Genomic DNA, 17938 nt, shown 5'->3' on the forward strand with positions numbered 1-17938 from the left:
GGACATATCTGCCTAGATCTTTCCTCACCACACGATGCTTGCAAAAAGAGAAAAATAAAAAGGAATAGACAGAAGAACTTTTACTCTTTGTATAAAAGTAAAAGATAGGCCCTTCGCAGAGGGAAGCAGAGGTTGCCATGCGCTTATTTGTTTGTATGCTCAACCCCTTAGTGCAAAAGAACGTCATGTTGTATTGCCCCTTATGATAGCAACCTTTAGTATGCAATCCGTCGCTTTTATTCTTTGCCATCACAAGTTCATACGACACTCAATTTTCTCTTACACTAAATGATCTAACACTTTTAGAAGCAATTTTTATTGCCTTATTGCACCGATGACAACTTAATTGAAGGATCTTGCTCAATCCTTAGGTGTAATTTTGAAAATAAGATTTGGGTTTAAGGGTTTTTGGATGCATAAGTAGTATCTCTACTTGGTGCAGAATTTTTGGCTAGCAAAGATGGGGGGCAAGCACCACATGTTGAAGGATATATGAAAATATAACTTCTATGTGAATATGAACTAACATAAACCATTACGTTGTCTTCCTTGTCCAACGTCAACAATTTTGGCATATAATATTTTGATGGGGGCTCACAACCACAAAAGATTTCCAAGATAGTGTATTTGCATGTGAAAGTTCTCTTCCTTATACTAATTATTCTTGAATTGCTTGTATGACCAATATTGTAATTGCCAAGCCTCAAAAGATTTCACTTTCTAAACCCAATGTGAAGCTTCCACTAGGCATGATATGATTTCAACTTCATGACATTCAATTTATTCAACAATTTACTCATAGGATTATAAGTGAAGCACAAGAGTAAATGACATAGAAAAGAGCTTCGTTGACGGGATGTGAATGCCGCTTACCTAGCCTCCCCGGTAACTATTTGACGACTCTATTTTATTTAAAAAATTTCAGATCTAAGTATTGTATTAAAACAACAAGCAAAATGAAAATAAAATGACATTCCAAGAATATCACACATCATGTGAAGAAGCAAAAACTTAGGCTCAACCAATACTAATCGATAATTGTTGTACAAAAGAGGTGGGGTGCCTACCGGGGCATCCCCAAGCTTAGATGCTTGAGACTTATTGAAATATTATCTTGGGATTCCTTGGGAATCCCCAAGCTTGAGCTTTTGTGTCTCCTTAATTCTTCTCATATCACGGTTTTCCTAAATCTCAAAAGCTTCATCCACACAAAATTCAACAAGGACTCGTGAGATAAGTTAGTATAAACCAATGCAAAAACCTTATCATTCTCTACTGTAGAAAATCACTAAATTATTATTCAACAATTCACACTAAATGCCTATGCATATTTAATACTCAAATAGGATCATAAAACAAGCAAACATATGCAAACAATTCAAACATAACAGCAATCTGCCAAAACAATACAGTCTGTAAAGAATACAAGAGTATCAATACTTCCCTAACTCCAAAAGTTATGAAAATTTACCACACTGTAGAAAATTTATCAGAGATTATTTTCAAAAAGTTTCAAGATTTTATCACATTCTGAAATTTCTAGGGAATTTTTTCAACAGCGGCAACCATTCTGTTTTGAAACAGCAACATATAGACTTGCAAAATAAGCATGGCAAAGGCTATACTTGATATTTTTATTGAATAAAAGGTGCAAAACATTATTCTAAATAACATCAAGCAAATACAAATAAAATAAAATGATACTCCAAGCAAAAATCATATCATGTTACGAACGAAAACATAGCTCCAAGTGAGGTTACCGATAATGTTGGAGACGAAAGAGGGCATGCCATCCGAGGCATCCCCAAGCTTAGTTGCTTGGATCTTCCTTGAATATTACCTTGGGGTGCCTTGGGAATCCACAAGCTTAGGGTCTTGTCACTCCTTATTCTCCTCATATCGACATCTCACCCAAAACTTGAAAACTTTAATCACACAAAACTTAACGGAACTTTGTGAGATAGGTTAGTATGATAAAGAGCAAACCATTTCACTTTGGTAATGTCAAAGACAAGATTAATAATTGTTTCCACACAATGCCTATTGTAGCATATCATTTCCACAATTTATATTGAGCAATATAAGCCATAGAAACTAGAAAACAAGCAAACTATGCATTGAAAACAGAATCTGTAAAAAAACAGTTTGTAGTTATCTCTACTCCAACCATACTTCTGCTACTCCAAAAATTCTGAAAAGTTAGGAAACCCTGGGCAATTTGTCTATTAATCTTCTTCAAAAAGAATCATCATCCTATCATGCTTCTATTGAAAATGAGAATTGTTTTCCTGAGCGCAAAAGTTTCTGTTTTTCAGCAAGATCAAATCAACTATCACCGTATGTTGGGGAACGTAGTAATTTCAAAAAAATTCCTACGCACACGCAATATCATGGTGATGCATAGCAATGAGAGGGGAAGAGTGTTGTCTACGTACCCTCGTAGATCATAAGCGGAAGCATTATGAGAACGCGGTTGATGTAGTCGCACGTCTTCACGATCGACCGGTCCTAGTACCGAAAGTACGGCACCTCCGCGATCTGCACACGTTCGGCTCGGTGACGTCCCATGAACTATCGATCCAGCTGAGTGTCGATGGAGAGCTTCGTCAGCATGACGGCGTGATGATGGTGATGATGATGCTACTGTCACAAGGCTTCGCCTAAGCACTATGATGATATGCCCGACGTGGATTATGGTGGAGGGGGGCACCGCACACGGCTAAGGGATCAATGATCAACTTGTGTGTCTCTTGGGTGCCCCCTGGCCACGTATATAAAGGATGGAGGGAGGAGGAGGCCGGCCCTCATAGGACGCACCCAAAGTGTGGAGTCCTACTAGGGCCCCCTAGTCCTAGTAGGATTCCACCTCCCACATGGAATAGGAAAAAGGGAATGGAGAAGGAAGGGAAGGGGCGCCCCCTTTCCCTAGTCCAATTCAGACCAGTCCATGGGGAAGGGGCGTGGCCACCCTTGAGGCCTCTCTCTCCTTTCCCGTATGGCCCATTAAGGCCCAATACGAATTCCCGTAACTCTTCCGTACTCCGAAAAATACCCGAATCACTCGGAACCTTTCCGATGTACGAATATAGCCTTCCAATATATCAATATTTATGTCTCGACCATTTCGAGACTCCTCGCCATGTCCTTGATCTCACCCGGGACTCCGAACAAACTTCGGCATCAAATCACATAACTCATAATAAAAATCATCATAGAATGTTAAGCGTGCGGACCCTACGGGTTCGAGAACTATGTAGACATGACCGAGACTAATCTCCGGTCAATAACCAATAGCGGAACCTGGATGCTCATATTGGTTCCTACATATTCTACGAAGATCTTTATCGGTCAAACCGCATAACAACATACTTGGTTCCCTTTGTCGTCAGTATGTTACTTGCCCGAGATTCGATCGTCGGTATCTTAATACCTAGTTCAATCTCGTTACCGGCAAGTCTCTTTACTCGTTCCGTAATGCATCATCCCGCAACTAACTCATTATTCACATTGCTTGCAAGGCTTATAGTGATGTGCATTACCGAGAGGGCCTAGAGATACCTCTCCGACAATCGGAGTGACAAATCCTAATCTCGATCTATGCCAACTCAACAAACACCATCGGAGACACCTGTAGAGCACCTTTATAATCACCCAGTTACGTTGTGAAGTTTGGTAGCACACAAAGTGTTCCTCCGGTATTCAGGAGTTGCATGATCTCATAGTCATAGGAACATGTATAAGTTGTGGAGAAAGCAATAGCAACAAAGTAAACAATTGTCGTGCTAAGCTAATGGATGGGTCAAGTCAATCACATCATTCTCTAATGATGTGATCCCGTTAATCAAATGACAACTCATGTCTATGGTTAGGAAACATAACCGTCATTCATTCAACGAGCTAGTCAAGTAGAGGCAAACTAGTGACACTCTGTTTGTCTGTGTATTCACACATGTACTAAGTTTCCGGTTAATACAATTCTAGCATGAATAATAAACATTTATCATGATATAAGGAAATATAAATAACGACTTTATTATTGCCTCTAGGGCATATTTCCTTCACCGTAAACCATCCCAAAGGTCTTACTTGGCACTTTATTGAAACAAAAGCAATAAAACATGATTACTACAGTAGCATAATCATGTGAACACACAAAAACAGTAGGTAAAAGTGTTGGGTTGTCTCCCAACAAGCGCTTTCCTTTAATGTCGTTTAAGCTAGACATGATGATTTCAATGATGCTCGCATAAAGGTAAACAATTGAAACATGAAAAAGAGCATCATGAAGCATATGACTAGCACATTTAAGCCTAACCCACTTCCTATGCATAGGGATTTCGTGAGAAAATAATTCATGGGAACAAGAATCATCTAGCATAGGAAGGCAAACACAAACATGACTTCAATATTTTCAACACATGGAGAGGAAACTTGATATTATTGCAATATGTAAAAGGATATGTTCCTCTCTCATGATAATTTTCAATAGCATCATGAATGAATTCAACACTATAGCTATCACATAAAGCATTATTTTCATGATTCACAAGCATACAAATTTTATTACTCTCCACATAAGCAAATTTATTCTCATCAATAATTGTGGGAGCAAACTCAACAAAGTAACTCTCATTCGATTGGAAATTAAAATCATGATGACAAGTTTCATGGTTATCACTATTCAATATAGGATACATGTCATCACCATAATCATCATATACAGGAACTTTGTTGTCATAATCAGTTGCAACCTCCTCCAAAATAGTGGATTCACCATTAAATAAAGTCACGACCTCTCCAAATCCACTTTCATCAATATAATCATCATAAATAGGAGGCATGCAATCATCATAATAAATTTTCTCATCAAAACTTGGGGGACTAAAAATATCATATTCATCAAATATAGCATCACCAAGCTTATGACTTTGCATATCATTAGCGTCATGGATATTCAAAAATTTCATACTAACAACATTGCAATCATGCTCATCATTCAAATATTTTGTGCCAAACATTTTATTGACTTCTTCTTCTAACAATTGAGCACAATTTTCCGAACCATCATTTTCAAGAAAGATATTATAAAGATGATCAATAATATGATGCAACCTCAATTCCATTTTTTATGTAGTTTTCTTTTATAGACCAAACTAGTGATAAACAAGAAACTAAAAGATTCAATTGCAAGATCTAAAGATATACCTTCATGCACTCACCTCCCCAGCGACGGCGCCAGAAAAGAGCTTGATGTCAACTACGCAACTTTATTCTTGTAGACACGTGTTGGGCCTCCAAGCGCAGAGTTTTGTAGGACAGTAGCAATTTTCCCTCAAGTGGATGACCTATGGTTTATCAATCCATGAGAGGTGTAGGATGAAGATGGTCTCTCTCAAATGACCCTGCAACCAAATACAAGAAATCTCTTGTGTCCCCAACACACCCAATACAATGGCAAATTGTATAGGTGCACTAGTTCGGCAAAGAGATGATGATAAAAGTGTAATATTGATGGCAGAAATATATTTTTATAATCTAAATAAATAAAATAGCAAGGTAGAAAATAGTAAACGGGCACAAAAAAGGTATTGCAATGCTTGAAAATTAAGCCTAGGGTCCGTACTTTCACTAGTGCAATCTCTCAACCATGCTAATATAATTGGATCATATAACCGTCCCTCAACATGCAACGAAGAATCACTCCAAAGTTCCTATCTAGCGGAGAACATAAGACGGAATTGTTTGTCAGGTACAAAACCACCTCAAAGGTATTCTTTTCGATCAATCTATCCTAGAGTTCGTACTAAAATAACATGAAGCTATTCTTTCCGATCGATCTAACCAAGAGTTCGTACTACAATAACACCAAAGCAAATTCAAATTCATAATATCCAATCCAACACAAAAAACTTCAAAGAGTGCCCCAAGATTTCTACCGGAGAAACAAAGACAAGAACGTGCATCAACCCCTATGCATAGATTACCCCAATGTCACCTCGGGAATCCACGAGTTGAGTGCCAAAACAAATATCAAGTGAATCAATACGCTACCCCATTGTCACCACGTGTATTCAATTGCAAGACATATATCAAGTGTTCTCAAATCCATAAAAGTATTCAATCTGATAACAACGAAATATCAAAGGGAAAACTCAACTCATCACAACATGATAGAGAGGGGAAAACACCATATGATCCGACTATATTAACAAAGCCCGCGATACATCAAGATTGTGACATCTCAAGAACATGAGAGAGAGAGAGATTAAACACATAGCTACTGGTACAAACCCTCAGCCCCGAGGGTGGACTACTCCCTCCTCATCGTGGTGGCCGCCGGGATGATGAAGATGGCCGCCGGAGATGATTCCCTCCTCCGGCAGGGTGCCGGAACAAGGTCTAGATTGGTTTTCGGTGGCTACAAAGCCTTGTGGCGGCAGAAATTCTGTTAACACCGAAGGGTTTTGGAATATTTGTGAATTTATAGGGTAAAGAGGGGTGGGGGAGGCCACCGAGGTGGGCACAACCCACCTGGGCGTGCCTGGGCCCCCAGGCGTGCCCTGGTGGGTTGTGCCCCCTTCGGGGCACCCCGGAGGTGCTTCTTTGGCCCATTGGTGGTCTTGTGATCCATAAAAAATCCACAAAAAGTTTCGCGGTGTTTGGACTCCGTTTGATTTTGATTTCCTGCGGTGTAAAAAACAAGCAAAAACTGCAACTGGCACTAGGCACTGGGTCAATAGGTTAGTCCCAAAAATGATATAAAGTTGCTATAAAATGATTGTAAAGCATCCAAGAATGATAATATAATCGCATGAATACTTCATAAATTATAGATACGTTGGAGACGTATCTCCACTGGGTCTTGGGCCCATCACCTGTTGCACTCCGGGTCGTTTTGCGCAGGGTGGATACCAGCACTGCCTCGGACGGCCAGCATGATCCGACCGTGCCGCCATGCTGAACTGGACGTCTGTCAAAGCTTCGGCTAATACTGTGACGTCGAGTCCCATGACTATTCTAGCGTGGTGGTTAGTGCATAAAGGCCAAAGGTCAACTCAGAACAAATACCCAAACCTGTTAGTGCATTGGGGGCTCGCGGAGACGAGCAGAGACTCACGATAATGTGACCCCGTCGCCCATCTCGTGGACTTACGACAAGGGCCCAGAATGCCTGGCCATGCCTCGTAGAAAACTTGCGGGTGCTCTACGGACCCGCCCGAATTTCACTTCAACTCGCGGGTACCCTCAGGGTTGACCCAACTTCAAAAATTGTCTCAAGTAAAGTCCGGGTAACAGTGTGTCCAAACATCAAGGAGGAAACCCCGAGGAATCACCCTCGGTGAATTCCACTCGATGTAATCATCAAGGTGAACGTAAGAGGAACCACCCTTGAGGTTCACACTTGAGGGGTTGCACGACAGAGTCGTATCGGGAGTGGTCAAGGAGGAATCACCCTCGATGACCACGAACGAATAGCTACACTACAGAGTTATCATCAGGAGTGTGTTATGAGGTATCACCCTCGGCACTCGATAGTAGCTCTGCAGAGTCGAGCAACAATAGGGGCGTGATGTGATGCGAGGTGTCGGGTCTGGTCATCGATCACGTTGATCGAGTCGTCGATGATGAAGCAGGGGCAACAAGGACAAGGGTCACTGATGGATCACTAACCAACCTATACTAAGCAGTTTAGGATAAGTAGGTAAGGTACAATGAGGAGGTTACAAAAGCAGGCTATACATCAGAATAGGAGCAATCAATTACAGTAGCAAAATCTAATGCAAGCATGAGAGAATGGAATGGGCGATATCGGGATTATCAAAGGGGAGGCTTGTCTAGAAGCTCCGCTTAAAGGGAAGAAGGGTCGTCGATGATGTAGTCGATCATAGGGACATCGGCATCGGTCTCGAGGTCTACCGGAGAGAAGAGGGGGGAGAAACAGTAAATACAGAGCAAACAGATACATGACAAGCAATAACCAGCGCTAGGGGTGTTCTAACGTAGTGCTACATGATATGGGCGAAGGGGAAAACATCCGGGAATGTTTTCCCGGGGTTATGCATTTTTCAGACAAACGAACCGAAGGGGGGATGTTGCATGTTTGCTATGCTAGGGACGTGTGATGGACGAACAAACCGCGCATTTGGATTCGTGTCATCGTTCTAAGCAACTTTCATGTATAAAACTTTTCATCCGAGCTACGGATTATTTTCTACAAATTTTCAAAGATTTAAACATTTTCTGAAATAACTTTTAATTCGAAAATACAGGTTAAATGCTAGGGGCACCCAGCATAGGATACACAAAAGTGCATCCAGTGGCTGACAGGTGGGCCAGGGGGTCCCAGTTGACCAGTCAACGTTTGACTGGTCGATAGGTGTGGGGCCCCTGTCATACACTGATTTGCTAATTGCCATTTTAACATAGTTTAATTAGCAGGCTAATTAAACTTAATTAGTTAACTACCCATGATTAATTAAGTTAATTAATTAAGTTTATTTATTTTCTTTAAATCTTTTAAAAATATATATATACAAGGGCGTGGGGCCCTGCCATAATTGGCCCAAAGGCCAAGCGGCAGGCAGTTACGGGCTATCGGGCGAGGCCGAACCTGGGCGGCTATTACACGCGGAGGGGCCCTGGAGGCCCGGGGCGACGGCGGCGAGCGCCAGCGTCGGGCGGTGGCTAGCAGCGGCAGCCCGGAGCGGCAGCAGCAGGCAGCATCGCGGGCGGAGCGGCGCGGGACGGCTGCGGCGCAGGCGGGCGGCGGGGGCGGCGGCGGCGCGGCTCGACAGGTGTGGCAGGGCACCGTCGGGAGCAGGCGAGCGAGCGAGGCGCGGTGGCAGCGCAGGCGGGGGCCGAGCAGCGGTGAGGCGCAACGTACGGCTCGCGGAAGAGCATGGCGGACAGTGACAGGTGCTAGTGGCGCGATGGCGGGTGGCGCCTGCGAACACGGGTGCGGGCAGCGCCGGCGTGGCGAAGCGGTGAGTAGCGAGCAGCAGGCAGTGCGGGTGGGTGCAGGTGCAGGTGGGCGAGGCCGGGTGGAAGCAGCCGCGGGCAGCGCCGGGGTGGTCGCGACCTCGCGGGCGTGCGGCGTAGCGGCAGTCTACAGCAGCAGAATAGAGGGAGCAACCAAGCACGCGGGCGCTTGCGCACAAGGACATGGATGGGCAGGGGCATGGGCTTGTGTGGCTAGGCACCCCACGAGCGTGGTTGTGACCAAGAAGTTCGAGCGGCCATGGCGTGCATGGAAACAACAAGTGCGACGGCAAATCGATAGTCGTGCAAAAGCGAGCTCGGGGATGCCGGAGAGGCTCGGGTGGAGCGGATCGAAGACGGCCGATGGTGACGCCCAAGACGAAGACGGGGTGGATCCGGGGCTGTGAGGCTCCTCGGCTCGCGCGCATCGACGTAGAGGTAGCAGCGGATGCCGGCGGAGTTGTTGGACCAGTCGGAGGAGCACGGGGGAAGGTGGTCGCCGCGGTGGTGGGTGACGAACGGCGACGGGGGTTCTCGGGAGGAGGAGATCTGGACGAGGGGGAGAGAGAAGGAGTGGGGAGCGAGGGGGCAAGTGGGGTGCGGGGAATCGAGGAGGCGGAGGGCTTGCCCTTATCTCCTCCCCCTCGACGCCGGTGAGGTGGTCGGGTAGAACCCGCCCCTGTAGCGACCGAGACAGGGGAACAGGAAGGGAGGAGGAGCGACCGGGAGTGCAAGGAGGGACGGCTGGGTCAGTCTATTGGGCTAGGCCCCGTGGGAGTCAAGGGGGTTTCTTTTTCTTTTGCTTCTTTTCTTTTTCTTATTTTTTTTCTATTTACAGTTTTAGTTTTCTTTTATTTTTGAATAGAAATTAGCTTTATAAAATATAGTAACAACACCTAAATTGGTTTTACTAATTATACCACTGCCACATTTAGTTTGAGGTTCAAATAAAATATTTTCGTATTTCTATAATTTTAAAAAGCATTTAATAATTCTTTTCAGCCACTGTTATATTCACAAAAGGGCATTTAAATATTTTACAAAAGTGTTGGGTTACCAACATAATTAGCTATGAATATTTATCACACTTTGAACATTTTATTTTGCAGGTTTGAGAAATTTGAATTTTGGTATTTAGTTTGAACTTGAATTTGAATTAAGATCTGGATCAAGCGAGGATTAGCAACAGTAATGTGATGACAAGGTACCATTAGCAGATGATTACTATAGCTTAATTATCCGGGCGTCACAATCATGACTTGTTGCATCATATTGCATAACATGATCATTGAAGACGAGAGAGATATGCGTGAGAAGTTTCGGTACATCACCAACGGGACTCTGGTTGAGCCAGAGTATGATACGAACAGGATCTTGGCATTCCTTGAGAAGCACCACAATATCGAGAACCATCAAGTTCATGCTCATTTCCAACAAGATCTTGTTGAGCATCACTAGCAACGTCTTAGCAAGTCCTAATTGTTCTATCTCATGCTATTTGCTAGATTTGAACCATTCCACGTGTTTAAATTTGAATAGTTCAGTTTGTAAACTTTGAATTCTGTTTGTAAACTATATTCGTGATTTGCTTGAACATTCAAATTTATGTTTAGTTTTCTATTTGTGTGCTAATATGTAGTTGCAATTTATACTAGAATTGCAAGTTTTAGAAAACAAATATTTACTTTGTTAAATATAGGGGATCGACTAGGTCCGGCCAAAACTTAATGAAGTAAATATACTGCACTAATGGTTTAGTCCACCGGATACTCCACTATTTTTAGGGGGTCGGTTAGAAATGCCCTTAGGTAGTACTATTACATCAATAGAGATCGAGAAGCTATATAATAATGGGCGCGCTACGCGTTAGCCGGTGAATCTTTTTGAAAGATCCGCTGCCTCGTGAGCCGTTCGATTTGATGATGTGAATTGTCCGTATCACAACAAGACTTTTGTTACAAAACCTCATCTTTTTTTAATTTTCTGCAACAAGACCAGTGTTGCAAAACTTCCTCTTCTCTAATTTACTGCAACAAGATCCATATTGCAAAACATCATTTCTCCAATTTTTTGCAACAAGACCCTTATTGCAAAAAATGTAACAACATCTCCCCCGTGTGTAAATTTCTGTACAAAAACGTGATGTAACTTCTGCAACAGATTTAATATTGTAGACATTTTTGTAACAGAAGTGATGTTGCAGAATTGTTTTTCTTCATTGCAACATAGATGATGTCATGGAAGCAAGTTTTGTAACATGGTTGTTGTTGTAGAAAAAAAAAGTGAGACGTTAGGCGCTGCTTGCGAACCTTCGCCCGGAAGCATTGAGCCATAATGGTGCTTTAGGTTGTCCCTCATCCGCTGCAGCTGTTAGAGTTGTGTCGAATATTATTGTACAAGTTAGGTTACAGTTGGACTTGGAGTCGTACTGTGTGTAGACAGGGTAGGAGTTGTGTCCTAATAGGACACTTGTACCCAAGGCCTCTCATATATAGCGGGGTTAGACACACGATGTAACCTATGCCAACATAATAGCACGGGCACGCGGGGGGAGCCGGCGGCGTGTGCCGGCGCCCGGGCGGCCGGGGTGCGGTATTGTGACGGTGTTATGGGGAGGAGCGCCCGTAGTCATACCCCGGGGATGTAGCCATGATGGTGAATCTCGTTAACAAATCTCGGTGTCGTGCTCGTGTGATTGCTTGGTCCTCGTATGATCAACGGTATGCCTCGGATTTATTCTAACAAATGGTATCATGAGCAAGGTTCGATGAGGTTCCGGTGGCTGATCTAGAGGTGAGGCCGAAGGTTGCGTAAGAAACTAGTTCGATCGACGGTGTCAGGCGATCGGGATCAATTTCGTTGGTCGACAGGAAAGCCGGGACGATCGATGGATTTTTTCCGAAGCAGCAAAAGTCGGCAAGTACAAGAAGCAATCGGAAGGAGCAGCCGTGCAACAGGCGACCGAGCATACGGCGGCGACGGGATCGCGCAGGTTCTCGACGAGATCGGGATGATGTGCAGCAGCTGGACTCCAGTACCGGATCGATCGGATGCGGCGGCGTGCAACACAGGTGTTGGCAGTCGACGCGGGATCGCGTAGCAGGCTTGCACACCCTGCTCGTACGGATGCGGCCCAGGACAGGCGGCTCCAAGGCGGGTTGCGTAATCGAGTGGAAGGCGGTCCAAGGTTATCGTGGCTCGGACGTGAGCAGGTTGGAAGGGCATGGATGCACGTGAGATTTGTTGTGAAAAAAAGGAATTGGAGCATGTCCCAAGAACGAGGTGTAGAGAGACGTACGCACATGTCTCTGTGAGACTGATGTTTCGGAAACAGGATGTCATGCAATGCAAGGGCGTGGTGGGTGCATGTTGGTACGTGTACATGCGGAAAACTATGCATGCTATGTATATCCATGGTGTGGCTGTGTGAAGCAAGGTGGAGCGGACGTGAGCGTGTTCAAATTTGCACATTGATTGGATACTCTACCATTGCAAGACCAGAGTAATCGTGGAGTTGTCAAGGAATCTGGGACAAGTTTCAAGGATGACGACAAGCGTATAAGGCTCGGAGGAGTCTGGAGCGTGTCGTGGCAGGATCATGCATACACAGGGCGTCAAAGGCAATGCATAGATGTGCGGGCGGACACGACGTGGGGTGGAGCATGGTTGCAGTCGGATAATTTTGGCTGGGTCGGACTGGATTGTCTGATGGACTGACATGGATGTTGGTCAAAGCAGAAGACGGCGGTGATTTCAGCGACGACGACACAGGAGCGTGATGCTGATGGTGGCCGACTTCTGGGGCGTGGAAACACGTGGTGCAGGTCTGAGGGCTTGTGCGGCTTTAATAAGACTACGACGCAGGGTTGATTCAAGGCGGTGTACACATGAGAGAGCTTGAAGTCGATAAGGCGCAGGGTAGCGTGGCCAGCTACATAGAGTCATGTTGAAGGTGGAGCTGGAGTCTGATGGACGACTTCACTCTATGCTGATGGAGGGGCTACGCCGTAAATGCATGGAGAGTCGAAGCCTATTTCAGCGGGATAGCGAGAGACACGTGGATCGGACTGGGGCCCAGTGGTCTGATGGAGGCGTGATACTCGGCATCGGTCGGTGTTGATCGATGGTTCTCTGCAGCGGGAGTTGAGACAGTGGGGGCTAGCTACCCGGGAGACTCGACCAGGACAGCAGAGACTCGACGCGGTGATAGCGGCGAGGCGTGCGGTAAGCACAGGACATAGCGACAGACCAAGGCACTGGTGGTCATACATGTGATCAGACAAAGTGTGCAAGGGTGCTGAAGCAGTGTTGACGAGTACCGGATTCAAGTTGGTGACTGGGTCTATCAGTGCCGGTTGATGGACAGGAGTTGACCATGGAGAATCTGAGAAAGTGGCGGAAAGTCTGAAATTGTCAAAAGCTAAGAGATTACGTGGCCGTATATTCTGTGGTGTTCAGTGCACATGGCAAAGTGCGGATGACAAGTATAGAAGGAGGCAGACTGCTATAGCTATGGGACATGTCAGAGACTATCCGGGAAAAGGGTGAGACAACTGTGAATTTGACTCAGGGTGACACGGGGTGACGGTGAAATTCCGTCAAGTTTCAGATAGACGGTCAAGAAAGAGCGGTGGCATTGAGTTCAGGTAACTCTTATATGTGGCATCCAATATGCGAGTTGTTCATTTTCACGCAGACAGTGATCGGTGTGTGATAGTGTTGAATGGATCTCGGAAGTTGGGAGCACAAAATAGAGTAATGAGGAACTTAATTTTGCTCGAGGGTTGACTGTGAAGAAGACGAGAAGGGACTACAGTTGCAGGTGGAGTCACATGGAGTCTGGGAGTAGCAGCGCTGCTCATGGCGTATCTCAAGTCCAATGTACATGGAGGTTCGACGCACGGACGAATTCAAGGTGGTGGAGAATATTCGCCAAGGTGGAGTTTGTTAGAGTTGTGTCGAATATTATTGTACAAGTTAGGTTACAGTTGGACTTGGAGTCGTACTGTGTGTAGACAGGGTAGGAGTTGTGTCCTAATAGGACACTTGTACCCAAGGCCTCTCATATATAGCGGGTTTAGATACAAGATGTAACCTATGCCAACATAATAGCACGGGCACGCGGGGGGAGCCGGCGGCGTGTGCCGGCGCCCGGGCGGCTGGGGTGCGGTATTGTGACGGTGTTATGGGGAGGAGCGCCCGTAGTTATACCCCGGGGATGTAGCCATGATGGTGAACCTCGTTAACAAATCTCGATATCGTGCTCGTGTGATTGCTTGGTCCTCAGATGATCAACGGTATGCCTCGGATTTATTCTAACAGCAGCTGACTCATCGTCGGTGCTTGCCGTCGTCGTGGCAGAAAAGCCGTCGGCCCGCCTAGCAACAAGTAGCAGCAGACAGCCAGCTTGCCTAGCTCGTCGTCTCGTGGCCGCTGCAACACCCGGACGGCCTCGCATCCTGCAGCGCGGCCAGGTCCGTCCAGCGGCACACCTCCATGGAGAGAGAGAGAGAGAGAGAGAGAGAGAGACGTGAGGGATTGGGGAAAGCAGCGCCAAGGTCATGTGTGTGTGTAAAGATAACGCGAAGTGGTTTCCAGACTTGGCCTGCAGGGCCCATAGGACGCGTGAAAGACGGCGGATGTGTAGCTGTTTTTCGGCCGGCTGATTCACAGCGTTTCCCATATAATAAAGCACCAGAAAGTTGTAACACCTGAAACCAGAAAAACATTGCCAAAGTCATATATGCATCAGCATCGATCTGTGCATGTTATGGTATAGATGGTCTGCTTAGGACTAGGTATGGTAGTTTGCTGGCATTATATATCTACTAGTAAAGTATATTCCGGATCGGATGGGAACATGTCTCATCGAATAAACGGGGGCCGTAAGAAAACGTTGTAAAAGAAGAGGGAGGCCCGGCGGAAACGAACCAAGTAAACCCTAAAACTAAACTTCACTCGAATCGAAGAGGGATGGAGAGTGGCGGCAGCCCCTCGCGCACAACCGGCGGCGCGGTCACCCCGACGAGCGGCTGGATGGGAGCGACGGCGGAGAGCGGTAGCTCCTCCACGCGCACAGCCGATCGCACGGTGATCCGGATGGGCCCCGTGCCGCCCCTTCCCGTCGTGCCTTCGCGGAAGAGAATCTTGGACCGCTCCCACCGCCCCGACGGCGGCGTGACAATCAAGCCGCTCCTGGCGGACAGCAAGCATCGTGATGGATCCATCCTGCGTGAATCATGTTCGTGGCATAAAATGTATCGTATGAACATCACGGACGAGAGTAAGTCTGATCTCATCTGTTTCTATTCATATCAAAATCCTAAAAAGGTTACCTTTCTATGCTAAATTAGGAGGATGCCAAAAACTTCCATGTTTTATTGGATTATATTATTGTTTATTTTACTTTTACCAGCAATTTATGTATTGAGCTGGGGAGTACACCAAAACTATGCGCCAATTCCTAATTCAAATGATAACTTAGGTTGTGTGCGTCATATGAGTTTGTTGTGCTTATTAGGTGGCTTTTTTACCCAAATTTTAAGATTATGATGCCATTCTTTGAGCGCTGAAGATTATCATACCTAATTTTTTTTCTAGCCTTAGGAAACACTAGGTATAAATTAAGCACCTGGTTTTGTCGTACAAGTATATGCTTTAGTAATTTCATTTGTTGTCATCAAATTAATGCATGTACAATGTTTCTATTGCTGCTCTCAGCTTCTGTGGAGCCAATGATGATGTCAAAGAAACCCAACTGCCAGCCGTACTCGCGGGACTGTCAGATGCATGGATATTGTAATATGATGCAGATATACTGGCTGAAGCTAGCATATATTTCTGTTGATTCCTTCTATGGCCCAGTTCAGGTGTATGGATTCTTGGCTGCCCGAGACATCCTGAACCCAAGGCGTAATTACCTGTTCAACCGCGGCAGAGATGATCCATTGGAAATAGTTCAGGATGATGATTGGTTGAACAAATGTCTGGCCCCAAGAGAGGCATTGAAATGACATCTCCTGTGCTGGTTGAGTTCGACATGAGGATCAAGATTGGAGAAAGAGAAGAAGATGACCTACAGCTCATTGACGGGGCCGTCAGCTTCAGCGACATGGACCCGCCGATCAACATGGCCTTCACACGACGGCTCTGTGGTGAGGGCGGGGCGGTGGACATAAATCTAGCACATATGTATGAAGCAGCAGAGGCCACAATACAGGTTCGGATATCAGAAGCATGCGACAGTGGCTTGAGCTTGTGCCTGACGGCTTCTGGCAGCGCATTACAACATCAGGCCCGTCTCTTCGATGGCATTGTGGGCGAAACACCATGTGACCTAGGCAAGTTTGTGTTCGCTGTGATGAGCCTCACCAAATTGGTTGTATTATTGAAGGTTGGCCGCGGCGGTGGCTCGGATTGTGTTTATCGTTCTCATCTCTTTGATGTTCAGAAGCATGGAGATTCGACCGTGAGTTTCAAGATTCCCGACATGGTCACTATAGAGGTGAAGGTGACTTGGTCAACTTTGGACATCCCTGACAGTGCACTAGAAGAAGACAATCGCTACAACTAGAGGAAGGAACTTAGAAGTGATGATGATGACGACGACTATGAGTATGATTGGAATGATTATTAGCCAACAGTTTTGTGTCCTGGCTATATGTATAAACTTGCTCTCTTTATGGCTAGATTTCTTGTTGGGCACTTTGGAAATGTCGGGATGTTGTTGTTGTGTATGTGGAATTATCTCTGTGTGTTGTCTTGTATTGTTGGTGATAGATATTATTTTGAGAGAAGTCCATATTCAGCCATGGACTATCACAAATGTCTAAAAGGCAACGCTGAATGTCAAAACCGATCAAGTTTCAACCCCGCCCTCTCCTTAGACCGTTTTTTGGTGGGTTGAAGTGGTTTTGGCCAGTTGACTGCTTAGTCAGCTGGCGTCACCTAGTATTTTGCTGGATATATCTATTTTGCTTGTATTTTTTAATCTGTTTGATATATAAAAGTTTTAACTTTTCCATACTTATCACCATGTTAGTGTTGATTTTACAGAATGTTATCAATTTTTTGAAGTATTTATTTTTCTTGTATTTTTTATGTTTGGCAAAAAGGTTTGAAACTATCCATAATTATCATCATGGTAATATTTTATTTTAAAAATCTGGACACTTCATTTTTTTAACAAAAAGGCGGTCAAAATATTTATTTTGCTTCTATTTTTTAATCTGTTTGACAAAAAGTTTTGAAACTTCCATAAACTGATCATCATGGTAGTGTTGATTTTGCAAATTTGTCTCAAAGTTTTTTTGGACACTTCCATTGTTTAGTCAAATTTTGACCAAAATGGGTTGAATTTGTACGTTTAACCTGTTTGGCAAAGAAGTTTGAACCTTTCCCATAATGGTTATCATCGTAGTGCTAATCTTACAAAAGTTTTTCAATTATTTTTGGACACTTCCAATTTTGTGGCGTGGCAGCTAACTGGCAGCTCATGGGCCGGTCAACTGAAACTTGACCGGTTTTGATAATTCATGGTTGTAACTAGACAGTTTGAAAGTTCATGGTTGATTCATAGACATTTGTAATAGTTCAGGGTTGAAATATGAATTTCTCTCATTCATCGCCCCAGCCCATGGCAGCTCGGGGGCGCTCCTCTCCCAATCCGAGGAGCCGCCGCTTCATCCCCTCCATCTCCTTGCACCGTCGCCGGCGAAGCCTGTGCTGACGACGGTGGCGGCGAGGGGCTTCTTTGCGGCTTCCCTGGATCTGGGGGCGGCGGATCCAGGTGGTGGTTGGTGGTGCCTCGCATCGTAGGTGCTCTGGCAGGTGGCGGCGGGGCTCGCCGGGTTGCGTGCTCGTTGGGCTCGTCTGGTTGCGCTGCTCCTTGCGGGGGCATCGCACTTTGGGTCATGGCGTGCTTAGGGCTGCGGCGGTCGCGGCAACCTTGAGTGACACA

At 45.3% G+C, this 17938-nt stretch overlaps 1 protein-coding gene across 1 annotated transcript; it reads left to right on the top strand.

Annotated features, from left to right (window-relative positions):
* Positions 1–14226: 14226 nt before the first annotated feature.
* LOC123185941 (uncharacterized) lies at positions 14227–16745 on the top strand. Its single transcript, XM_044597746.1, has 2 exons — positions 14227–15262; positions 15700–16745. The coding sequence occupies exons 1-2, from the start codon at positions 14953–14955 to the stop codon at positions 15990–15992; spliced, it is 603 nt and encodes a 200-aa protein (XP_044453681.1). The 5' UTR covers positions 14227–14952; the 3' UTR covers positions 15993–16745.
* Positions 16746–17938: the final 1193 nt, after the last annotated feature.

Source organism: Triticum aestivum, chromosome 2A, assembly GCF_018294505.1.
Source record: "Triticum aestivum cultivar Chinese Spring chromosome 2A, IWGSC CS RefSeq v2.1, whole genome shotgun sequence".
In the NCBI taxonomy this organism is placed as follows: domain Eukaryota; kingdom Viridiplantae; phylum Streptophyta; class Magnoliopsida; order Poales; family Poaceae; genus Triticum; species Triticum aestivum.

Coding starts and splice junctions, on each gene's coding strand:
- LOC123185941 (XM_044597746.1), top strand. CDS start 14,953: ATGGAGAGTGGCGGCAGCCCCTCGCGCACAACCGGCGGCGCGGTCACC. Junction 15,263..15,699: donor TATGAACATCACGGACGAGA/GTAAGTCTGATC, acceptor TGCTGCTCTCAG/CTTCTGTGGAGCCAATGATG.